General features: G+C 38.3%; 1 protein-coding gene across 1 annotated transcript in view; it reads right to left on the bottom strand.

Moving 5' to 3' along the window:
• The window catches only part of PELI2 (pellino E3 ubiquitin protein ligase family member 2), a 126,629-nt gene that overhangs the window by 15,296 nt on the left and 84,671 nt on the right, over positions 1-26,662 (bottom strand). The window contains exons 3-5 of the mRNA XM_036736877.1: positions 12,008-12,109; positions 1,835-2,032; positions 843-1,031 (exon numbers count right to left, since the gene is read on the bottom strand). Coding sequence (XP_036592772.1) covers positions 843-1,031; positions 1,835-2,032; positions 12,008-12,109 — 489 coding nt within the window. The remainder of the gene's footprint in view (positions 1-842; positions 1,032-1,834; positions 2,033-12,007; positions 12,110-26,662) is intronic.

The following is a 26,662-nucleotide window of genomic DNA, read 5'->3' as shown; positions in this document are numbered from 1 at the left end:
TTTCCCTTTATTTGCCTTCAAGTCACAGTTAAAGTCCTACTTTGTTGAAGAAGCCTTTCCTGTTCTTTCTTAACCTCGGTACCTTCACTCCAAGATTATCTCCAATTTATCATGCAAATAACTCGTCCCTGACTAGTTGTTTGCATGTCCTCTCCTCCACTAGACTCTGAGCTCCTTGAGAGCAGGGACTATCTCTGAATCCCCAGAACTTGGCACAGTGCCTAACACATAGCAGGTACTAAATAAATTGGCCTTGACTCACGCCTTTACGTAGAAATGAATTAACATTAAAGTCCTGATCAAGGTGAAAACTGAAGTGGGCAGTGGTGAACTCATACCAGAGTTTAGAGGGTACCCAACATCACCAAAATTAAAACAAAAACTGGTGGCAACAACAGGAAGCACTAAAAATGAATCATCACCACCTTGTTGCCCACCATTCAATCACCATCCAACCTGGCACATTTTAAGATTAAAGTTTAAAGTTCTTGAAAACATTTAGATAAAAACCAACACTACAATAAGCTAGGTTCAACAGAGGGAGGACCACAAAATCACTGATTCAATGAATGTTTATTAAGTACTTATCCAATATGCAAAATCCTATGCCAGGTTGTCGTGAAATATTAAGACAAAAAAAATGTCTTTGCCCTGAAGGAACACTGGGGAAAACACCAAACACACACACACACACACACACACACACACACACACACGTAAATACACATTTATGTGTATATATGACTGTATACACACACACATACATTGAATCAAATGGATGGCAAGTAACAATGTTCATAATTACTCTTTATAGGACAGTATTTCTTTAAGATTTAACTCACTAGCTTTCCCCTCTGCTGCGCTGATCTTGTTTCTCGCAGTGTATACACATCTCCACAAACTGAAATTTCACGCCATACTCCTGGTTTGGACTCTTCTGTGAATCCTCCTTTGGGATGCATTACTAGAACACCGTTTGTAGTTAGTCCATCCATGTGTCCATCAGGATTCTTCCATTTTGCTGCCTTTTCCTGTACAACATACACATCACACCACTGGGAAGGAAAGTAGTCTCTACGGTTCTGGTTATACAAGTTTTCCCCTCAAGTTTAGTTCTTATTTTGTGTCTACGGTTAGACAGCCAGTAACATGCTAAAAAAATAATAATCAATTTAACCCATGAATTAGAGGAAACAAAGTGGAGAAACAGTTTGTCTACTGTATAAGGAAACTCCAACTAATTACTAATTTCATTTTAGGATCTCAAAATCCTTTATTCTTTTTATTTATTTATTTATATCATTATTCTTCACAATAATCTTGGGAGATAGCAAAGTAGGAAGAAAACAAACAAAACTCTCCTTTTCAGAAGAGAAAACTAAGGCATGGACAATTGGTTTAAATTTTTAATTAGTGACAAGAATTCTTAAATGCTTTGAGTTCTAAATCTATGATCCTATTATGTAGGTCACAATTCTTTCCTTTAAACCAAAGTTAGCTATCCCAAAGACCTCGGGTACAAATGCCTTTGATACAATAGGAACTACATGAAAACTTTAGCCATGTGCAAGGGGAAATATGCTGTACTTAATGTCATATTCACTAATATTTAAAAAATTTCTCTGAAATAAACTTTCCTATCTTTATGACCAACCCTTATGAACAGAATTTATTACTGTATTTTCCTTTAAAAACAAAGTGACTACTTAAAGAACTAAAACTTTAAAATGTAACCCGGTATTAAGCAAATTATTTTCTTAATATGATTGCATGTTATATATGACAAACATGGCTGATTCTGCTTGCATATAGCTCAGGTAGTAATAATACTTACTCCAAGAAAGATGTTTTTGGAAGAATCAAATCCTGCTGCAAAAATCCGTGCTGTATACGGTGCGTTCCTATCACAGACAATCCTACAGGCAAACCTGGATATGGTACTTTGTGTGATCTGGGTTTCATCACTATTTTGACTGCCAGAAATTGTGTCTGTTACCACGAAGTCTATTGGGCTCTCTGTTGATCTTCCCACCTTAAAGAAATGAAACGTTATTATACAATCCATTACTCAGATTCTCAAGTTACCTTTAATAATTACAAACTCTCCTTGAATTAACATAAGGTATATGCTATGATAACTGAGGTATACATAAACACATATACGCACATTTATATTCCAAAACATCAGCTACTTCCAACTAGTTTTAACCAATTCCAAGATAGTGCTAAGCTAGCAGATTTTTTTATATTAAAGTAGATTTTTAAATAGCATGGTGCAGTGGAAAGAGCACTGGATTTGAAGTATGAAGACCCTAGTTGAAATTGCAACTCTGCTATTTATAGCCTAAGCAACACTGGACAAGTCACTTAGATTCTGTGGGCCTCAGTTTCTTCATCCCCAAAATTAAAGGGTTGGTCATCCCTTCTAACTTCTATCTTTCCTTTATTGAAAGTTAGAGGCCAGCTTAAAAATACTGCCTACATTAGTGTTACAAATCTCAAAGAACCATATTTTTTAAGGAATTTTTTAAGGGAACTATTTCTTAAAGTGTTTGGCTGTCCTAGACCACACACCTATGAAAACTATTTCTTTGACTCTTTACCCTCAAACCAAGTCTAGGAAGGGAAGGAAGTAAGATGCTGTTCAATTAACCAATCAAATCAATCAACAAGACTTTATTAAAGGCTCACTAAATGCCAGGCACTGTGCTAAATTCTGCGGGATACAAAATATAATAAATGAAGTAATTCCCACTCAAAAGCTCTGATGGCACCACTTTTATGATACAGTGCCTGATTGATACTCAACACTGATCTGGCTTCCTTCCAAATTTCCTGTTGTATGAATCTTAATACAAGAAAGCAAAGGCTGACAAAATTTGTTATGGCCCATTAGCAATTACCATCATCACCCTGCTAGAATTTCAGAGAACTGTCTACATGCCTAGAAGATAGTCTGTTTTAGCATAAAAGTAAACAAACAGCAGCTAGACTAATGCTCTGCTATTTTAAGTCCAATCTAATGTCTTAGGTTAACTAATATTTTAAATTTTTAGTTTATAGAATAAAACAAGCATTTCCATAACATAATAAAATGATGATTGTACCTGAAACTGCAAATCTACTACCCGCAACTTGCTTTCAAATATACGACAAAATTATCATGTAAATTTCTTTTTTTCCTTCCCTCCCCACCCTAGAGATGGCTACCATTAGACACAAATAAGTATATATATGTAAAAATATTCTATACATATTTCTATTTATCAGTTCTTTCTCTGGATGCAGATAGTTCTTTCTTCATATGTCTTTTATAGTCAATTTGGGTATTTATAACAGAGGAAATAACTTAATTCACTCAAAGTTGGTTCTTAAATTGTATACAATGTTCCCTTGTTTCTGCTCATTTCACTTTTCATTATTTCATCTTTCCATGTTTTTCTAAAATCGATGAGCTCATCATTTCTTATTGCACAGGAGTATTCCATCACAATCATACGCCATAATTTGTTCAGTCATTCCCCAATTCATAGGCATCCCTACAATTTCCAATTCTTTGCTACCACCAAGAGAGCTGCTATAAACATTCTGGAACAGATAGGTTCATTTCCTTTTCCCCTAATCATCTCTGGAAAGAGACCAAGTAATGGTATTATTGGATCAAAGGGTATAGCTCGTTTAATAACTCTTTTGGGCATAATTCCAGATTGCTCTCCAGATTGGTTGGATCAGTTCACAATTCCACCAACAATGAATTAACATCCCAATTTTTCCACATTCTCTCCAAAATCTGTCAATTTTCCCTTCTATCATTTTGGTCAATCTAGCTTAATACATCACCACCTAGAACTGGCAGTCTGGGACATGCATGAGTAAGTGCCTGAAGAGAGCAAATGAAGAGACCAAAAACCTGAATCAAGTAGCTCTTTTCCAACTCTGTATACGGTAATCTATAAAAGTTGTCATTGTGTTGTCATCTAAATCCAGTCTACCCAGAGAAGTCACTTCACTTTATGTCTGAGAAACCTCACTGTGTGCTGTTCTGCCATGGCAAAAGTCCTCTTTTGATCACCTACCTACAAACCAGTATGGAAAACCCGTATTGAAAACACTTAAGAGCTTGCCCTTTCTTTCAACTATTAAATCTATGCCACATTACTATTTTAAAGCTAAGTTATAATATGGCTGCATATGGAAGCCATTATGAGGATGATGCTCCTGTAACTAGAACCTAGAGTTCTGGTGATGAGTCCTTAACACACTGACATCAGGGATGCTTCTATAAAAGGGGAGAGCACAGATATAGCTTATCTAAGACCTCACTGAAAATTATCCAAGAGTGGCACAATAGAGGCCTAACCTGGGAGGCAGGACAAATTGAATTCAAGTCCCATCTCTAACACATGCTGGCTTTGGGACCACAGGCAAGTAATTTAACTCTTCAATGCCCCAAGACATTTTCAAAACACGGGAGTGGGAGGACAGCTGCTGGTCTGCATTGGCAGGAAGGAGGGCATTTCTAACTGGTAAAACTTCCTACGCTGATGAAATCACAGGTCTAGTGACACCCCTCTTCCCCCCTCAAAAAAAGAAAGGAGACAAATTAGACTTTAGAAAAACATTCTTCAAATCCTATAAAAAGGAATCTGCTGCAGCATTCTTTTTTAATAGTGATCTTCCTCAGCATATTTTAAACAATTCAATCTACCCTCAAATCAAAGCCAAATTTTAAAAGGTAAAAGAAAAAAGCTCCTCCCAAATTACAGTCAGCTTCTACACAGAATACAATTACTCAACCCTTCGCATTTCTTTTCTACCCTATTGCTACTGCTGCAGCAGCTATATGCCTGCCTGCCACAGTAGTGGGATGGGGCCTGGGCTATTCAGTGAGAATAGATCAAAACTGGAATTTTTATATAGCAAAGTTCAAATTTGTCCTGTATTCCGGAAAAAAAATGTTATGCATGATTTTAAGAACCCAACTACTGCATAAAGCAAGATTAAATTTTAGAGGTTTTCTGTAGAGTATTTCCTATAATCAAATAGGGATGAAATTGGTGGCATCTAATAATACTGTATAACTAAAGATACTTACTGCTACCTAATTAGTTAAGAAAAGGTAGTAAAGAGATCTTTTAAAAAAAATAGCAACAACTTCCAGTTCTACACACTCTATTAAAAGACTCTTCACTTCTCTGCTTCATATGCCATTAGACACTTCAATAAATGGTGGGGACTTATAGAATCAGAAAGTCATCTGATAAATTTTCCTAGATCCCTCCTTTCATTTATACTAGAGTCCCCTTTCTATACTGTAACAACAATGCTACTTGCTGCTACTGTGGCTGTGTAAGACTAATAACACCAGCACACAGGAGGGTTGCCAGCACAGGTTCTTTGATCTGCTTTTCTAAGGAAGGCAACTTTTTAAAATTTTTTTTTTATTTTTTATTTTTTAAATTTTATTAAATAAATTTTTTAAAATTTATTTATTTAACATATTTAGTTTTCAGCTTTTCACAAGAGTTTGAATTACAAATTTTCTCCCCATTTCTACCCTCCCCCCCCACTCCAAGATGACATATATTCTGGTTGCCCTGTTCCCCATTCAGCCCTCCCTTCTGTCACCCCACTCCCCTCCCATCCCCTTTCCCTTCCTTTCTTGTAGGGCAAGATAAATTTCTACACCCCATTGCCTGTGTATCTTATTTTCTAGTTGCATGCAAAATTTTTTTGTTGTTGTTTTTGAACATCTGTTTTTAAAACTCTGAGTTCCAAATTCTCTCCCATCTTCCCTTCCCACCCACACTCCCTATGAAGTCAAGCAATTCAACATAGGCCACATGTGTATCATTACGTATAACCCTTCCACAATACTCATGTTGTGAAAGACTAACTATATTCTGCTCCTTTCCAACCCATCCCCCTTTATTGAATTTTCTCTCTTGACCTTGTCCCCTTTTCCAAAGTGTTTCTTTTTGATTACCTCCACCCTCATCTGCCCTCCCCTCCATCATCCCCCCCCCTTTTTTATCTTCTTCCCTCTTCTTTCCTGTGGGATAAGATACCCAATTGAGTATGTATGGTATTCCCTCCTCAGGCCAAATCTGATGAGAGCAAGATTCACTCATTCCCCCCTCATCTGCCCTCTCCCCTCCTCCCGCAGAACTGCTTCCTCTTGCCACCTTTATGCGAGACAATCCACCCCATTCTATCTCTCCCTATCTCCCTCTCTCAATATATTCCTCTCTCATCCCTTAATTTGATTTTATTTCTTTTAGATATCTTCCCTTCATCTTCAACTCACCCTGTGTCCGCTCTCTCTCTCTCTTCATATATATATATATATATATATATATATGTGTGTGTGTGTGTGTGTGTGTGTGTGTATATGTATATACGTATATACGTATATACATGTATATACATATGTATATACGTATGTATATACATATATATACATATACACTCATACATATATACATACATGCATATTCACTTATATATATAAACATATATATATATATATATATGCATATTCCTTTCAGCTACTATGATATTGAGGTCTCATGAATCATATACATCATCTTTCTATGCAGGAATGTAAACAAAACAGTTCAACTTTAGTAAGTCCCTTATGATTTCTCTTTCTTGTTTACCTTTTCATGCTTCTCTTGATTCTTGTGTTTGAAAGTCAAATTTTCTATTCAGCTCTGGTCTTTTCACTGAGAAAGCTTGAAAGTCCTCTATTTTATTGAAAGTCCATATTTTGCCTTGGAGCATGATACTCAGTTTTGCTGGGTAGGTGATTCTAGGTTTTAATCCTAGCTCCATTGACCTTCGGAATATCATATTCCAAGCCCTTCGATCTCTTAATGTAGAAGCTGCCAGATTTGGGGTTATTCTGAATGTGTTTCCACAATACTCAAATTGTTTCTTTCTGGCTGCTTGCAGTATTTTCTCCTTCACCTGGGAGCTCTGGAATTTGGCGACAATATTCCTAGGAGATTTCTTTCTGGGATCAATTTGAGGAGGCAATCGGTGGATTCTTTCAATTTCTATTTTGCCCTGTGGCTCTAGAATATCAGGGCAGTTCTTGATAATTTCTTGAAAGATGTTATCTAGGCTCTTTTTTTGATCATGGCTTTCAGGTAGTCCAATAATTTTTAAATTCTCTCTCCTGGATCTATTTTCTAGGTCAGTGGTTTTTCCAATGAGATATTTGACATTGTCTTCCATTTTTTCATTCCTTTGGTTCTGTTTTATAATATCCTGATTTCTCATAAAGTTACTAGCTTCCACTTGCTCGAATCTAATTTTTAAGGTAGTATTTTCTTCAATGGTCCTTTGGACCTCCTTTTCCATTTGGCTAATTCTGCCTTTCAAGGCATTCTTCTCCTCATTGGCTTTTTTGGAGCTCTTTTGCCATTTGAGTTAGTCTATTTTTTTAAGGTGTTGTTTTCTTCAGTGTATTTTTCAGTATTTTTTGGGGTCTCCTTTAGCAAGTCATTGACTTGTTTTTCATGGTTTTCTCGCATCCTTCTCATTTCTCTTCCCAATTTTTCCTCTACTTCTCTAACTTGCTTTTCCAAATCCTTTTTGAGCTCTTCCATGGCCTGGGACCAGTTCATGTTTTTCTTGGAGGTTTCTGTTGTAAGCTCTTTGACTTTGTTAACTTCTTCTGTCTGTATGTTTTGGTCTTCTTTGTCAGCAAAGAAAGAATGCAAAGTCTGAGACTGAATCTCGGTGCGTTTTCGTTGCCTGGCCATATTCCCAACCAATCAACTTGACCCTTGAGTTTTTCAGCGGGGTATGACTGCTTGTAGACTAAAGAGTTCTATGTTCCACGTTTGGGGGGGAGGTGCCAGCTCTGTCACACCAGCACTACTGCTTCCCCAAGAACCCCCAACCCGGACTGGGCTTAAATCTTCAGCAGGCTCTGCACTCCTGCTCTGACCCGCCACTTAATTCCTCCCACCAGGTGGGCCTTGGGCCGGAAACAACAACAGCTGTAGCTGCCCCACCTCCACTGCCCCCGGGGCTGGAAGCCGAACAGCGAACTCCTTCCACTCCTGCAGCTTTTCCCACTAACCTTCTCCACTGTCTTTGGTGTTTGTGGGTTGAGAAGTCTGGTAACTGCTGCAGCTTACTGATTCAGGGCACTAGGGCCGGCTCCTGGTCTGGTTGGTCCGAGCAGCTCACACTGGGCTCTGCTCTGCTCCACTCCCAGCTCCCAGCTCTGTGTGGGATAGACCTCACCCAGAGACCATCCAGGCTGTCCTGGGCTAGAGCCCTGCTTCCCTCTGCTGTTTTGTGGGTTCTGCAGTTCTAGAATTGGTTCAGAGCCATTTTTTATAGGTTTTTGGAGGGACTCGGCAGGGAGCTCACTGCTTTCCAGCTGCCATCTTGGCTCCGCCCCCAGAAGTCCAGGAAAGCAACTTTAAGGGGTTTAAAATCTCACTTTAATTAAACGTACATATATCACTCATTTAGTTCAGAGGAAAAAGTCAGCACCCTGAACTTCAGAGAAAACACAAGCAGAAACTATATAAACATAGCAAATAAACACCAATCAACAGACAGGCTTCCACCTATCTGACCACAGCAATACATATACAGCTACCAGAGACAGAAGCAACAACATCTGGGTTTTCAAAACCCAGGGGCTCCAACCTCTCTCCAAACCTCTCCTCCCACAGTTCTGAGTTCAATGGCTATTCCCTGGGTATATATACCCTTTTTCAGGGCCCAAGGGTTTCACACCTCTCAAGGACTTCACACATCTTGTGACCTACTTAGCAAAGCGGTATGGGCGCGTTCCTATAAAAAAAAGGTAAGACTCAATCAAAGGCACTTGATTGTCTTAGTGCTGAGAAGTACTCCAAAAGAAAGACCAGTAAAAAGTCCCACTTTGCTTGCCGTTATATATGCTTCACATTCCTAATATGGGGGGGAGGTCCCAATTCTTTTTTATTTCCTGGAGGACCTCACCATTTGACCCAAACAAGTAATTAATATTGAATATTGATTATGATCATTATCACCTCTCTATTCCATAAGACATTGCTTAAATTGAGGTATAGATCCAGTATCCTCTAGGCAGCTTCTCCTGAATCTGAGGGCCTCCCAATAATACCAATTCTGGAAAAGAAATAAGCACAATTTCTATTGCTCTTTTATCTTTGTTTATGATTTTTAAAAGGCTCCATAAAGTTTATGTAAACTTATGTAAACTGGGCACTGGCTAAAATAGATAGACGAGAATCTATCGATTAACAACAAAATATATAGAATGAAGTAATACAGTCTTTTTTAAAAACTTTATCATGAACTCAATCATCAAAAAGCACAAATATTTAAATATTTTTAAAAGAATGAGAAGTTTGAATAAGAAATTGTGAAGATTTATTGTGTAGTCTCTCTTCTTAAAAAATTGATATTTCAAATTTTTGTTGTGTAGATATCTCTCAATTTTTTTGTACACACACACACACACACACACACACACTCTTTGACAGAGTTAATAACAAAATTGTTCTACCTGTTTGTGTTCCAGTCTGCATGTTTGTTTTCTTCTGTGCATTAAAAAAAATTATGCTCTTTTAGGGAGATAAATTATTAATCACATTACCCCTCTCACCTTAAGGAGATTTCTTCCCTTGTAAAAATGCATATACTACAGCAAACAATTTAAAGTGATCTTGTGGTGGCAGTTACTTCAACTGGAGGTACAGCACCATCAGGTAGTAGATTCATCAGTTAGCCCTGAAGCTCCCATTGGAGGTAAGTGATAAATATAACCCTCTCAGAACTTGCTGACTCTCAGAAGGGATCTTCAACAATGCATTCTCAGCCAAAACATAATTCTGAAGGATTTGCAAACCTTAACGATATACCTAATTTGCTAAGAAATTTATCATATCCAACACGATGATTACATTTTCAAGATATAACACAGATTAAAACTACTGAATAACATTTACACAGTTTCTTGAAGCCTGGTTGGGATGCTATTGTGTTTGTATGTGTCCAAACTGTTGTTTCCAGCTACAGTCAGGCAAGAACTCTTAGCTCTTAGCAGAGCTCGCAACTCCTCTTATTAACAGCTGACAGAAATACCTCTGACCTGTCTGTGAATCAGTTGAAATTAAAGTTCTTCTTTTAACACCTTTCTTAGTTGTATTTAGAAAACTCTTGTTCCATTCATGCAGTTGTCCCTGTATTGTTAATGAGAATGGGAAGCTCTTTCCCATCCATTCAGAGGCCCATGTAACCTGCTGCGAGCCTGGGTCACATAGAAGCCTGAGTCACATGAGCCTTTGGTGGGAGGAGCTTGCTGAACAGGTGGAACACAAAGTTAGAGTGAGTCAGAGCTGGGAAAGAAATGGTGGGAGTGACTGCACGGAGGGGGAGTGGGAAGAGAGGGAGGGAGGAAGGAGGGAGGGGGAGAGAGAGAGAGAGAGAGAATGAACAGGCAGTAGCAGCTAGTGTGAGTGAGAGAGGGAGTGATTTTGCTCAAGGGAGTGCGCTTGTGGGAAGGCCTGATGGAGGGAAGGCTTGGGGATGGTGGTTCCCCCTGTATTGATAATATGCATAGATTCCTTTGTTGCTATGATGGATCTGGCTTTCTGGTGTTCAAATAAATGTTTTGGTTCTGCCTTCCATGAAGAGAGTCCATTATATTTTGCCATTCAGAACTAAGCCGACATATTCATAGCAGCCTCAGCCACTGTGGGTATTGCATTGGAGCTATAGTCCCATATGTTGAGTTTTACTATTGATACAAATCTCTTCAGGACAGGGACTGTCATATGTTCTTTATACTGTTACCATTCCATGACTGATACACACAAGGAGATCAAACAGAAGTTAACACAAGATGGGTTATCTCCTAAAGAAATCTGAGTTAAGTTGCAAAGTATCTGATTGATCCTATGGATCAGGAGACAGAGTGCTTGATTTCCAGTCGGAGGCCATGGGTTTGAGTCTGGCTCTGACACTGGCTACCACTCTGACCTTGGGAAAGTCACTTCAACTATGGAAGCCTCAGTTGTTTCACATATAAAATAAACAGGTTGGCCTGGATAATATCTAGTCCCCCTCCAGCTCTAAATCTAATGGCACTAGTGTGCAATTATATCTGCCTTCAGTGACAAAATGTACGGTAAATGTAAAGCTTTTGCCTAAAATTACAAACAATTGCTTCTGTAGCATCCTGAATTCATAAAACTTAAACTCTGAATGAGACAAGTCAAATGAACTAGAAATGGAAAACAATCTCTGAAAACATCCAAAAGAAAAGTAAGATCATTACGAAGTTGGGAAAAGACAATGTCAACTGGAAATAAAGTTATTTAGTCAATTATTTAATTTTCTCGTTTTTTTTTCTTCTTGTTTTGACTGAAAGAGACATTTTTGAAAGTTCATACTGCATAAGGAATATTAAAGCAAATTCTCTATGAGAGAGCTTGCTTTCAATTCTTACTGTCAGCTACTCTAGTTAAGTGCTTTGTTGCTATAAACATATCTAGGACAGTCAGTTATAAGAGAAGTACTCAAATCAAAGCAGTTATTCTCCCCCAAAAGATATAAATCATAAATTTTGTAAAGTAGGGCTAGTTCTTTTAGTCTTGTGATTTTTATCAGAGCCAGGACAGGTGATATATCTATTGCTGACACAGATTGGATCTAGGAGAGAGGCAGGATGGGGGCAGATAGCCAATTTTCGAATTTTATCCTGAGTCATATCATTATTGAATGGTTCCATTTTTGTTTTGAGATGAAATTCACATTCAAAATCAAGTACAAAATTACTTCAAAACCCAGCTATTTTGATAATACAAATTATTTTTGGGATATCTATGACTACTTCTACCTTTACACATGAGCATAGTTCAACTTCAATTTGAAATTCAGATTCCACAACAAAAGGCCAAAGTGTTGAGAAGAAAAAAGATATTTAAAATGCTCAGAAATATAAAATGTCCATTTTCAAAAATATAGTTACCTGAAACATATCAGTATCTTCATCATGTGTGTATTCCACCACTACTGTCTGATTCCTCGATAAAGTGTAAGAGATACTGTGTTGACCTTTACAGCTGATCACCTAGTTGAAAACAAAATTTTAAAATACATTTTAATTTCAATTTCAATATGTTCACATTAGAAAAGTTAATCAACACATACTTATTGCCATGCCCAGTATAATATGCTGTTGAGTGGGATACAAAGACATATAAAACACTGGGCTCTCAATGAGATTACAATTCAGTGGAGAAATTCAGAGAAGTGGATTTGTATGAATTGTTGGAGAATGAATCAGGAGAAAAATTTACACTAAGAGACCTCAGAACTCTGGTCGATGTAGTGTTTGTTCATTTGTAACTGCAGAAGACTGACACTAAAACACAATTTAGCAGAAGTTCTTAAAATGTGGTCCGTGGACTGTAACAATAATGCTGCTTGCTGCTACTGTGGCTATGTAAGACCAACAACACTAGCACACAGGAAGGCTGCTAGCACAGGTTCTTTGATCTGCTTTTCTAAGGAAAGCAACTTCAAGGGGTTAACAATCTCACTTTAATCAAACATATATATGCCACTCACTTAGTTCAGGGGGAAAAGCCAGCACCCTGAACTTCAGAGCAAATACAAACAGAAATTACAAACAGAGACAATATAAACAGAGCAAACACAGTTATCAACAGACAGGCCTCTAGCTGTCTGACCAAAGAATTACATAGTCACCAGAGAGAGAGGCACCAACATCTGGGTTTTCAAAGCCAGGGGGCTCCAGTAGCTACCCAGACTCTTGTTTGGTCAAATTAGACAATATTCTTCCAGTGAGTGAGAGCGCCAAGCAAAATGCTAACCTATGAGTTTATATGCCCTATTCAGGGTCAAAGGGCATCACAACCATGCGACTCAAACCTATGTGAACTAGGCGTTCTTGTTTGTTAAGCAGGTCATCATAGACTCCTGATTTAATCAAAGAAATAAAAGGCCAGACTAATCAAAGGCACTTGATAACCTCAGTGCTCCAAAAGAGAAAACAGTAAAAAAGGCCCACCTTAACATGGACCAACACTTCAAAGGGTCTGCAAAGTCAAAACTGTTTTTATAATAATACCAAGATGCTGTATCTACTAAAATACTCCTCCCTCCCTTTTCTGACTGCGTAACTGCATGAGACAAGTTTCTTCATATACTGCAACCAAAACAACGTATCCCAAATTTAAAAGCAGATATGAGAATCCAGCAGTCTTCTATAAAGCCAGAAATCAAAAAGATTTGCAAAATAGGTAAAACAATGCCAGCCTTCTCACTAATTTTTATTTCCACTAATTTTTATTTTTGAAAATATACTGTAGTTATTTCTCATAAAATGTAATTTATGATAATGGTTATTTTTAAATGAACTGAATTTTTTAAAAAACTACTAGTTTTAATTTCTAATGTAGTAAATATTGATATAGATATCACCCATTTTTTAAAAAAAGCTCTTTAGGATTCTCAATAATTTTTAAAAATATAAAGTGTTCCTGAGTCTAAAAGGTTTACCAATGGCATAATGGAATGAGGCCTACATTGTCAGTCATGGCCAAGATATTTACTTTTTTGCCTGATTATTCAGACAGATATTCCATCTGGAAGATTTTATCATCTTCTGAGAATCCTTCCATTTGGACTCTGTACTGAACATCTTTTGTGACAGCAGCAGATACCTTTCATGAGCACCTCGTCCTGCTTACTGCCTCCCATGATATTTATAATCGGAGGGTTAAACAAAGCTATTCATGTTGGTACACCTTGGAAGGAATCTTGTAACCAATGAATGGTAGACACTGGTGGAAGATAGTTAGGAAAGTGATATTTTGCTCTACGCAATTAAATGCCTTTTTATTAATTCTCAAAAACCTAGTGGAATCTTCTATTTCCTTTACTTTTTGACAAACTGTACAACAGCCAAGATATGGGACTGCCACAGAATTCTACAAAACCTTGTCTATTCCCTTTCTCATACTCTTCACCAAAGATACCTTGGATATTTGTGTAAATCCTGCTCATAAATATTTTGTAGAGAAAGGAAAGCAGGCATATGGGGTGGGGGCTATTGGCTGAGATGCAGTGTGGGCATTTCTTTTGGAGTCAGGCCCTGAGTTCAGTTTCCAACTTTGCTCCTCACTTGCTACCTCTGTGATCATGGCGAAGTCACTTTGCCTGTTGCCATAACTGATCTGGTTCAGCTGCTCTTACTTCCTTTGTTTCCTAATTTCATGTCTTGTGTTATCTCTATTGATAATGATACAATAGTTTGTTATAGTGAGTGACAGATTTTAGATAGTTTTGTGATTTATTTTGATTTTTAAAATCAATTTTAAAACTACAACAAAAAACTCAATAAAGATTTGGGAGGTGAATTCAGATAATAAGCTAACAATGAATACATCAGGGGAAATTTGTATATGTTCTATTAGAAAGACTATAAAAACTATTTATATTTGACTATCAACAAATTTGTATATAAATGTATGAGTAAAAACTAGAAACAGGGTGTCCCAAAAAGTTTAGTGTAGCTTTAAGCAGCTTTGATAACTGCACTAAGATTTTTGGGATACCTTGCATATATTTAGGCCCCAATCAGTAATAAGTTAGAGTAAATACTGGATTTGTAGTCAGAAGACCTAGATTTCAATCCCGACATGGTCACTTTTGGTAAATTACTAAAATGTCTTGGCACCTTGCTTCTTCATTAGTGTAATGATGGAGAAGGTGGACTAGATTTTCTTTTGGTGATCTGTCTCAAATCTTCAAAATTTGAATTTTTAACTTGTTTACTATTAACGTGAAAAGTGTTTTTAAAAAAAGACTGTTTCAGTCAGGTCCATATGAGAAAATTAAAATGTGGTGTATGTGATCCACTCAGTTATCGCATCCAGAAAAAGAGAGTTTTAAAGCTATTTCAAATACTACAGAATTAGAAGTAACTATCTTTTCTCTATTACATAATTTAGCCTATATTAAACTATATTTAAACTATACATAAATATGTATATGTAAATATATATAAACTATATTATATTAAAACTATAGATGTACATATAATCATGGGGTTGTTTGAATCAAAAGATCAAAGTCCTCACCCTCACAGAACTTACTCTCTAATGGGAAATACAATGTGTAAACAGGTAAGTAAATACAAGATAATTTGAAGAGAGAACACTGACAACTAATAAGGGTCAGGAAAGGTTTCAAGCAGAAAGTGGCAAATGAGGAGACTGTTTTGAGCCATACTTGACTTAGGTTCATGATTGGAATTAAATGAGAGTGTTTATAGACTATCTAAGAGTTCATGAAAGTTCATTAGCAGGGAGAGGGAAAGAGTGTTCAGGAAGGAGACAGCACTGATTCGGCTGGTCAGAGCCTACTTCCCTAACACTTGTCATTGTAGAGGTCTTAAAGAGCCCCTGACTAAAACACACTGGTTTTAAACTTTAGATAACAAAGAAGCTAGATCAGCAGCTTGAGCTCTAGTGTCTTGGACCAGTTAAGTTTTGAAGGTGGTTTCAATACCTTTTAAGGAACAGCCAGACTAATAGATGTTGTTCCCATGACAGAGGTTAAGGATTTTAAGAGGTGAAGATGAGTAGGAGCAAATTCCTGCAAGGGAACAGCATGTACACAAAGCCATGACTCTAGAGATGGAATGTCAAGTTTGGGGAACAACAAGGAGGTCATTTTAGAAACTTAAAGGGATTAGTATAAAATGTGTCTGGAAAGGTTGACTGGAGCCAGATTATGAAGAGTTTCAAAAGCCAACTTGGGAGGTCTGTATTTTGTTGTAAAGCCTCTAAGTCATTGAAGCTCATTGGGCAGGAAAGTAAAAGGGTCAGAATAAAGTCTTATCAATTTTCAAAGGAAAAAAAATACCAGGTATCAACAATCACATGAAAAACAGCTAAAATCACTAATGTTAAGAGAAATAGAAATTAAATTAACTCTTAAGGTTTTATCTCACACCTATGAGATTGGTAAAGTTGACAAAAAAGGAAAATGACAAATGGTGGATTTGTGGTCCTTAATGAATCTAGCCATGCTAGAAAGGAATTTGGAATCATGCCCCCAAAGCTATTAAGCTATGCATACCTCTTGACCCATCTATACTACTGGCCTATACCACTGAAGACACAAAAGAGAAGAGGAGGAAAGGCCCTTAAGTATAAAAATTCATAGTAGCTCTATTCATAGTTGCCATAAATTGGAAAGTAAGGGAGTTCCCAGCTATTGGAGAATGGTTATACAAATTGTGGTATATGAATGCAATAGAATATTACTGTACCATAAGAAGTAACAGATCTTTATGAACTGATTCAGTGAAGAGAGTAGAACAAAGAACAATTTATACAATGAGAACATTACACACACCCAGCTATAAAAGACTTCAGAACTAATAAACCATGAGTCCATAGGACTAAAAATGAAATACATTGTTCACTCCTGCCAGAAAGGTAAGACTTAAAATGTAGAATGAGACATACATTGTTATAAGGGCTTTTTCTTTTTTATTGTTTGTCTTTTTTGGGGGGAGGGGCGGATGACGGCAAGAGTAGTGGGAAAGAGAGCTAATAAATGCTTGTAGGAATAAAAAAATTTTTAAAACTCTTATATTAAACCAAGGATCTTTAATTAATTAGGTACTTACTTTGATGGAAGTCACAAAATCGCCAGCGTCACACATATGTCAAGAACCCAGTACTATATATATTTAAATTATCTGGCAAATTAGTTTAACGGAAATAGCAATTATTATTAAATTTAAAATAGACCCAAGATTCAACAAACTGATTATACTAAAATTAATTTTATGAATAATTTTCTAAATTAAAGTTAAAAATAAATGTCAGTCATATGGCAACTAGGTTACTAAATCAAAACAGAACCTGTACTTCATATTTTTAAGGAAAAAAAAAAGCATTTTTGTGACATCAGTGTTTAGATTCACTCTGCCTCCAGCACTAATTGTGTAGGAATTTTTTTTAATTAACAAAAGAAAATCCTTAATAGACCATTCATTCTGTCACTAATTGGTTAAAGGTCTTCATTATTCCTCTTCTGAGTCTATAGCAGTAAGGCAAGATTCATGACTACGAAGATGACCATGAACATGTCTGAATGGTTCAGAATTGAGAAGTAAAAGAAATTCTCTAGATAGAAGGGAGAGGAAGTATAACATTTATTTAGACATGAGAGAATCCAATCCCAGAACCAATAATTCCAATTCCATATAGTAGCAATTATATTCCAAAACCAGTAAGTCCTATTCAATGTAACAAAGAAATTATAACAAAATACTATAGCAAGGAGCCTAGGCCATACTGTAACCTCCCCCCTGCTAGGGCCTTCCTGTAAACAATCAGCCACAAATCCTAACTCTCCGCTCAGCACTCTCTCCCGCAGCTCTGCCCACTCCAAGTTCCTTGATCCCCCCAACTCTCTCTTATTCTTCACTCTCGGCTCTGCAGTCTCTCCCTCAATGTCTGCTCCTGAATCCTGTTGCCCTCCATTCAGCTGCCCCCAGTTCTGGGCTCTCCTTTTATACAGTCCTGGCCGGCATCTGATTGGCTAGAACTCAGGCCTCTGACTGGCTGAATTCATGATTGATAGAACTCAGTGCACATGCCATTGGCTCTGGTTTTAGCAACTCCCCTTAGGGCCCTGAGGGTTTCATGCCCACATGGCTTAGGACCTAGTAATTCAGGGCTTTAGGCCTACTTACAAAGATATAATCAGGCTTTCCCGCCTAGGCTCACTTGAGGCCTACTGAATGGGTGGGGAAGATCTCTGATCACATTAATACTACAGGGTCACAAAAATAAACTTTTAACTGGTCTCCCTGCCCCCATCTCTTCCTTCTCCAAGCCATTCTTTGCTATGGTTATTGAAGTAATATTCCTATTATGTAGGTCTGGTCATGCCAGTTCCATTTTTCAAGATCTTTAAGCAGCTTTCTACTGCCTATAGGATAAATTGCAAACTCCTTATTTCTGCCATAGCAAAAAAAAAAAAAAAAACTGGATGACAGAGAGTTGGCATGGTATTGTGAAAAATATTATTGGATTTAGAGTTAGAAGAGTGGTCTGAATCCCACTGCTGACTCTCATTATCTGAGTACAGGAAAATGAGATTTCTCTGAGCCTCAGTTTCTACATCTGTAAAATGAGGATTATAATAAATTTACCTACTGCACAGGCAGATCATGTATATAAGACTCTCTGCAAATCATAAAATACTATAAGTAAGCACCAGCTATTACCAAATTAACTAGCTATTCTCTGAATTTGTTGAACTTTGTCCTGCTTCTCGTGTGGCCTGTTCCCTATACCTGCAATGGATGCTGTGTACACCTCTATGTTTAAATCGTTATCTTCTTTTAAGGCTCTGAAGCTTTCCCTGGTTATCCAAGGCAGAAGTCTTTGTTTTCTCCCCAATATCCTATACCTCTCTGATTGACCTCTTACCACAGCCTTCTTAAAGTATTGTAAGTTCCTTTGAGAACTGTGACTATTTCTTCTATAACCACAGCACATAGATAATTAATTACACTGTACAAAGTACTTAATTTAAATGAACTAGGAATTTTATTTTAACTTACCTCAGAAGTAATATTTTCAACCTGCTCAACTCACTAAGTGAAAGATGGATAGGTGTTATATTTTCTGAATGGTACATTCATTCATCCATCCTCCTTTACCAGTAACATCTTTTAATATAATTCCATTTTCCTTAGCACTCGATTATCATATTAAGTGATAAGCAAGCCTTATACTGCTTTACTTTCAAATACCCACTTATCTATCAAAACACTCACAGGTATTTTATTGTAAAAGCATTTAATCAGAAAGTTAATGAATTTTTGAAGAAATGTACTCCTCACACAAATAGGACTTGTAAGTCAAAGCAAAAATCACTTTCAGGTTTTATGATCACCTAGGAATGCAAATATCAGAAGGTAATATAATTTAAGATTTAGCTTTGATATATTTCCTTCATAAATTCAGGGGTAGTTATTAAAATGCACTACAACTAAATTAGTACCTTTTCGCCAAATGAAACCATCAAGGGCTCTCAGACCACAGAATGAGAACTGGTGACCTAGAACAGTGGTCTACCATTAGGTGTCATGGCGTTAACCCATAGGGGATAATGGCTTGACCCCAAAGGGTGTGTGATCAATCAATGAGTGAGAAAATGGGTAAATCTCACTTCTCTTACTGATGGCAAATGATGGAGCTTATCTCCAAAACAACTATCTATCTATCTGTCTATCCATTCATCCATATCCTTATCCCCTCAAATTTTCCAAGTCTAACTACTTTGCTCCCAACATCTCCAGTGACAGCACTAGACCTTTGGGGTAATTATAATCTATTTGCTACCTGGACAACCACCACAGTGTCAGTACAAGTCTCAAAGGGAAAATTCCACTTGCCCAACGTGTTCACCTCTCTCCCCTGATCATCTCATGGCTTTGGCAGGTAGGCTCTCTACTGAGGCAATAAATGGTGAAAAAAAGCCTGGCCCTTTCACCTTTTTGCTTTGAGCAGGACAGAATGAGTCACCCAGGAAAAGCAGCAATGGATGAACTGTGAAAGATTGCACACCTCATAACTTATCTTTCCCCACCAAACTCATACATCCTCCAAACTTCCTTCTGACTGTCTCAGGGTCCCATCCCTTTCCCAGTTTCCCAGGCTTACCACCTTAGTGTCCTCTTTGACCTGTCATTCTCCCTCACCTCAGATAGCCAACTGGATGCCAAATTTTGTCACGTTTACCTCCACTTCTCTCAACTGGGTCCTCTTTTGTCTCCTCATATAATTAACACACTTCAGGCACTCATCCTTTTACTCTTTTAATAGCCCAACTGGTCTCCCTGCCTCAAGACTCTCCCCCTCACCAATCCATCCTTCACAGCTGCCAAAATAATTTTCAAAAAGCACAGGTCTGAACAGGTCATTAGTCAACTCTGGTGGCTCCCTGACTCTGGGATTAATTATTATGCCACATTTATCTTACCTTTTTCAATTTCTAATTTTTGAGTAAATTTTTAGGATGTACATGATGATTACCACAGTAGTACAAATATGTAATTTACAGACTGGGACTGGACCCGTCAATTCATTAGTATAGAGAACTCTTGGATGAGAAACATCACTCTACCAATGAAGGTCCACTTTAGAGATTAAGTTGTCCAGGGTCACACAGCAATATTTTTCACAGGCAGCAGTTGAACACAAGTCTTTTTGGCTTTCTCATGTAGAAATATTTAAATACCTGTAATATACTTATATCCCTATTGAGGATTTGTGCTAAATTTCATCTTGCCTAGTGTGTAATTTTAAAAAAAGGCTTAGGGACTACTACTGATATAAGTAATATTCAAAATATGGTAGTCATGATGGCAAAATGGCTGGAAATCATGTTATGAGGAACAAACTGGTCCCTTTTAGTCTGAAGAAACCTTAATGGAGTGGGGAATGGAGTGGAGAAAGGGTAGGGTGTTTAGAAAAAGTATATATCTGTATTCTGAATACTCTTTGAAAAATGCTCCAAATCACTAATAATGACAGAAATGTAAATCAAAACAACTCTGAAGGATCAACCTGACAATCAGCAAAATGGCAAAGATGACAGTGGTTAGAAACAGCCTATTCTATAATGGCTGTATAGAGACATGCAGCCTATTACATTGTTGGGTAGAGCTGTGAATTTGTCTAGTCATCATAAAAGCAATTTAGAACTATACATTAAAAAATTATACATTACATAGAATACATAGAATTATACATTAAAAAAAACCGTATCATTTGCCAGGGAAACCCCTGGATATATGACCTCAAGGAGATTAAAGATAGGGGAGAAAGGTTTCCTTTACATCAAAATATTCATTGTAATATTTTTTTGTGGTAGCAAAGACCTGGAGTTACTAGTTAACATTTTAAAAAATTCAGCTCTGGGGGGCGGAGCCAAGACGGCGGCTGGAAAGCAGGGACCAGCCTGAGCTCCCTGCCGAGCCCCTCCAAAAACCTATAAAAAACGGCTCTGAACCAATTCTAGAACGGCAGAACCCACAGAACAGCAGAGGGAAGCAGGGCTCCAGCCCAGGACAGCCTGGATGGTCTCTGGGTGAGGTCTATCCCGCACGGAGCTGGGAGCTGGGAACGGAGTGGAGCAGAGCCCAGCCTGAGCGACTTGGACCATCCAGACCAGAAGCCGGGCGGAGGGGGCCCTAGCGCCCTGATTCAGTGAGCTGCAGCAGTTACGAGACTTCTCAACCCACAAACACCAAAGACTGCTGAGAAGGTTAGTGGGAAAAGCTGCGGGAGTGGAAGGAGTTTGCGGTTCGGCTTCCAGCCCCGGGGGCAGCGGAGGTGGGGCAGCTACGGCTGCTGCTGCTTCCGGCTCCAGGCCCACCTGGTGGGAGGAATTAAGTGGTGGATCAGAGCAGGGGTGCACAGCCTGCCAAAGATCTGAGCCCAGTTCGGGTTGGGGGTCCTTGGGGAAGGAACAGTGCTGGTGCGGCAGAGCTGGCACCTCCCCCCCAAACGTGGAACATAGAACTCTGTAGTCTACAAGCAGTCACACCCCACTGAAAAACTCAAAGGTCAAGTTAGTTGGCTGGTATTATGGCCAGGCAGCGAAAACGCACCGAGATTCAGTCTCAGACTCTGCATTCTTTCTTTGCTGACAAAGAAGACCAAAACATACAGACAGAAGAAATTAATAAAGTCAAAGAGCCTACAACAGAAACCTCCAAGAAAAACATGAACTGGTCCCAGGCCATGGAAGAGCTCAAAAAGGATTTGGAAAAGCAAGTTAGAGAAGTAGAGGAAAAATTGGGAAGAGAAATGAGAAGGATGCGAGAAAACCATGAAAAACAAGTCAATGACTTGCTAAAGGAGACCCCAAAAAATACTGAAAAATACACTGAAGAGAACAACACCTTAAAAAACAGATTAACTCAAATGGCAAAAGAGCTCCAAAAAGCCAATGAGGAGAAGAATGCCTTGAAAGGCAGAATTAGCCAAATGGAAAAGGAGGTCCAAAAGACCACTGAAGAAAATACTACTTTAAAAATTAGATTGGAGCAAGTGGAAGCTAGTGACTTTATGAGAAACCAGGATATTATAAAACAGAACCAAAGGAATGAAAAAATGGAAGACAATGTGAAATATCTCCTTGGAAAAACCACTGACCTGGAAAATAGATCCAGGAGAGAGAATTTAAAAATTATTGGACTACCTGAAAGCCATGATCAAAAAAAGAGCCTAGATATCATCTTTCAAGAAATTATGAAGGAGAACTGCCCTGATATTCTACAGCCACGGGGCAAAATAGAAATTGAAAGAATCCATCGATCGCCTCCTCAAATAGATCCCAAAAAGAAATCTCCTAGGAATATTGTCGCCAAATTCCAGAGCTCCCAGATCAAGGAGAAAATACTGCAAGCAGCCAGAAAGAAACAATTTGAGTATTGTGGAAACCCAATCAGAATAACCCAGGATCTGGCAGCTTCTACATTAAGAGATCGAAGGGCTTGGAATGCGATATTCCGGAGGTCAATGGAGCTAGGATTAAAACCTAGAATCACCTACCCAGCAAAACTGAGTATCATGCTCCAAGGCAAAATATGGATTTTCAATAAAATAGAGGACTTTCAAGCTTTCTTAGTGAAAAGACCAGAACTGAATAGAAAATTTGACTTTCAAACATAAGAATCAAGAGAAGCATGAAAAGGTAATCAAGAAACAGAAATTGCAAGGGACTTACTAAAGTTGAACTGTTTTGTTTACATTCCTACATGGAAAGATGATGTGTATGATTCATGAGACCTCAGTATTAGGGTAGCTGAAGGGAATATGCATATATATACATATATATGTTTATGTATATATATATATAAGTGAATGAGTATGTATGTATATATCTATGTGTATATATATGTGTGACACAGGGTGAGTTGAAGATGAAGGGAAGATATCTAAAAGAAATAAGTAGATGAGAGCATCATACTGAGAGAGGGAGATAGGGAGAGATAGAATGGGGTGGATTATCTCACGTAAAGGTGGCAAGAGGAAGCAGTTCTGTGGGAGGAGGGGAGAGGGCAGGTGAGGGGGGAATGAGTGAACCTTGCGCTCATCAGATTTGGCCTGAGGAGGGAATACCATACATACTCAGTTGTGTATCTTACCCCACAGGAAAGAAGAGGGAGGAAGAAAAAAAAATAAAAGGGGGGGGGATGATGGAGGGGAGGGCAGATGGGGGTGAAGGTAATCAAAAACAAACACTTTGGAAAGGGGACAGGGTCAAGGGAGAAAATTCAATAAAGCGGGATGGGTTGGGAAGGAGCAAAATGTAGTTAGTCTTTCACAACATGAGTATTATGGAAGGGTTATACATAATGATACACATGTGGCCTAGGTTGAATTGCTCGACTTCTTAGGGAGGGTGGGTGGGAAGGGAAGAGGGGAGAGAATTTGGAACTCAAAGTTTTAAAATCAGATGTTCAAAAACAAACAAAAAAAAGTTTTTGCATGCAATTAAAAAATAAGATACACAGGCAATGGGGCGTAGAAATTTATCTTACCCTACAAGAAAGTAAGGGAAAAGGAGATGAGAGGGGAGGGGGGTGATAGAGGGGAGGGCTGAATGGGGAACAGGGCAACCAGAATATACGCCATCTTGGAGTGGGGGGGGAGGGTAGAAATTGGGAGAAAATTTGTAATTCAAACTAATGTGAAAATCAATGCTGAAAACTAAATATGTCAAATAAATAAATTTAAATTTAAAAAAAAAAGGAAGAAAAAAAAATTCAGTTCTAAATTTTCTACCTCCCCCACCCTCTTCCCCACTCATTAAAAGAAATATACCATTATACCTATGAAGTTGTATAAACTATATTTTCCCATTAGCCATGGGGCGAGAAAAAAAGCAAGAAAAATAAAGTAAAAAATAAGTAAATATGCTTCAATATTCACTCAGAGTTCATTTGTTCTCTCTCTAGAGGTGGAGAGCATTTTTCATCATGAGTCCTTTAGATGTGTCTTGGATCACTGTCTTAATCAGAGTAGCTAAGTCTCTCACAGTTAATTCTCCTTAGGGTATTATTGTTACCATGTACAGTTCTGCTCACTTCACTTTGCATCAGTTCATGTAAGTCTTTCCAGGTTTTTCTGAAACCATCCTCGTCATTTTTTTTTGCAGCTTCAGGGAATTTTTATTTTTTAAAAATTAATTAATAATAATATTAAATGCAACAAAAGGGAAAGAGGGGAAAAAGGGCCAGCTGAGAAACAACGAATGCCACTTTCTACAGCCCCTTGGACACCACCTTGTCTTGGCTGAACAGGCATCCAAATTCAACAGGAACTCCCCAAAGATCCTCCTTTTCACGGTCTTCAACAGGAGGGCGAGATCATGCTGAAAACACACAACTAGGGAAAAACCGAACTTTCCTGGTATTAACAAGGCAGGAGGACACTGAGTCTCAAGGTTTCTTGGAAGCACCGGGTAATGTTCATGGAAAGGAAAAGCCAGATCCCAGGGCAGAGATTCTATAGAACCAAAGAAAGGATCCAATGTTCTTCTTCCCCCCAGGACAGATCCAAAATCACACTTCTATGCAGCTACCACGAAGCCCCTGAAAACATTTTTTAATAAGTTATTTTGAAAAAATTAATTTTCAAATTCATACCCTGCTTAGGAGACACCTGAGACAGGGAATACATCTTTATGCTCCTAACAAAAGTCAGAAAAGAAAAAACAACTACAATGTCAAAATCCCATATTTTTCATGACAAGATTAGAGTCTGAGAAATGTGGCTCTGCTTTAGGGTACCCAAGATCTGCAGGGCCTTTTCCTGCATAAAAAGCTGCTCTCTGATTCCACCACAAGCCACAACTTTCCAAGCACTGGATAGTCTATCAGATCCAGGGCATCTGTTAAGTTTGGCATTATAGTTGGACACAAGAAGTTAGCAGCTTCTGCTACCTACCTGTATGAAGAGCTAACTTCAATTGGAGAATCCTCAGACTTCAGTTCCTTGGGAGTCTCCTCCATGGGATCAGGGATCAGGGATCAGGTCTTTGGCTGGCTCTTTATGAGACCCCTTCTGCTGCTCCATAATGGTGATTATGGCCTTATCACCTGATGTGGCCACTACCTCCTCCTCACTAATTCCTTCACTTCCATGACCCCAGTGGACCAATCAGTAGTAAGGTTATTCTTCCAGGGAGAAGTTTGATGATCTTATACAAATGGTTGCCCAGGACCTTATGAGCCTCACAGATGATGCGGTCCTCCTCCTCTGTCCAGAATGACTTCTTCACCTCTGGGTTCAGGTGATTGTGGCAGGGCTCTCTGCACTGCTTCCTCAGATGCCCTTTCAGATGGTTGGCAATCAACATCCACTGTTTGGTGCCATATTTCTTCACAAGTTCAATGACCTTTTGATCTTCTTCTTTGGTCCAAGGTCCCTTGACGAAGTCTGGATTCAAAACCCTCAATCAGCAATACTGGCACTGCTGATAACCGTGATTCTAGGATGGTGAATTCAGAGCCATGCGGGAGAAGACAGAAATCACAGAAATCTCAGAGTCAGAGAAGCTTATTTAATCCAACCCCTTCATTGATGAGGTTAAAGAAAAATGACGATGGTAGGGAACTATAGGTTTTTAGGGGTGCTGGAGTCCCCAAACACCGACACACCAGGTCCTGCTGAAAGAAATCGATTCAAGCCTTCTCAGTCAAGGAAAAAGACAAAATTTATTAAGGATTCGCCATAATAGGTTGTCTGAAGAAATCTCACCCTTTTAGACCCCTGTTTTCACAAGCAGGCCAGATTCAATCTACTAAGCTAGACTGAATCTGAGCCCCTGCTTGTCATTTCCTACAGCACAATAGTATCCCATCACAATCATATACCACAATTTGTTTAGCCATTCCCCAATCGATGAGCAACCCCTAAGTTTCCCATTCTTTGCCACCACAGGAAAAGTGGTTATAAATATTTTTGTCCATATAAGTCCCTTCTCTTTTTCTTTGATCTATTTGGGGTACAGAGCTAGTATAGTTTTTTCACCCTTTGGACATAGTTTGAAATAGCTCTCCAGAATAAACCAGTTCACAGAACCACCAACATTGCATTAGTATACCTCTTTTTCCACATCCCTTCCAGAACTGGTCAGCTTCCTTTTCTGTCATTTTTGTGAAGGTGTCATGTACAACTGAGAAAAAGGTATACTCCTTTCTATTCCCATTCATTTTCCTCCAGGGGTCTATCATATCCAACTTTCCTAAATTCTATTTATCTCTTTAACTTCCTACTTAAATATTTTGTGGTTATATTTATCTGGATATGAGAGAAGTAAATTGAGATCCTCCTCTAGTATAGTTTTTACTATTTCCTCCAACAATGCTTAAACGCATTTTCCTTTAAGAATCTGGATGCTACGCCATTGATTCAGATATTTAGTATTGTTATTACTTCATTGTCTATGATATCTTTTAGCAAATGCAGCTTCCCTGATTATGTCTTTTAATTAGGTCTATTTTTGCTTTTGCTTTAGCTGAGATCATGAGTAATATCTCTCTTTTTTT

Source organism: Trichosurus vulpecula, chromosome 8 (genome assembly GCF_011100635.1).
Source record: "Trichosurus vulpecula isolate mTriVul1 chromosome 8, mTriVul1.pri, whole genome shotgun sequence".
Lineage (NCBI taxonomy): Eukaryota > Metazoa > Chordata > Mammalia > Diprotodontia > Phalangeridae > Trichosurus > Trichosurus vulpecula.
This window is presented reverse-complemented; position numbering and strand designations above follow the sequence as displayed.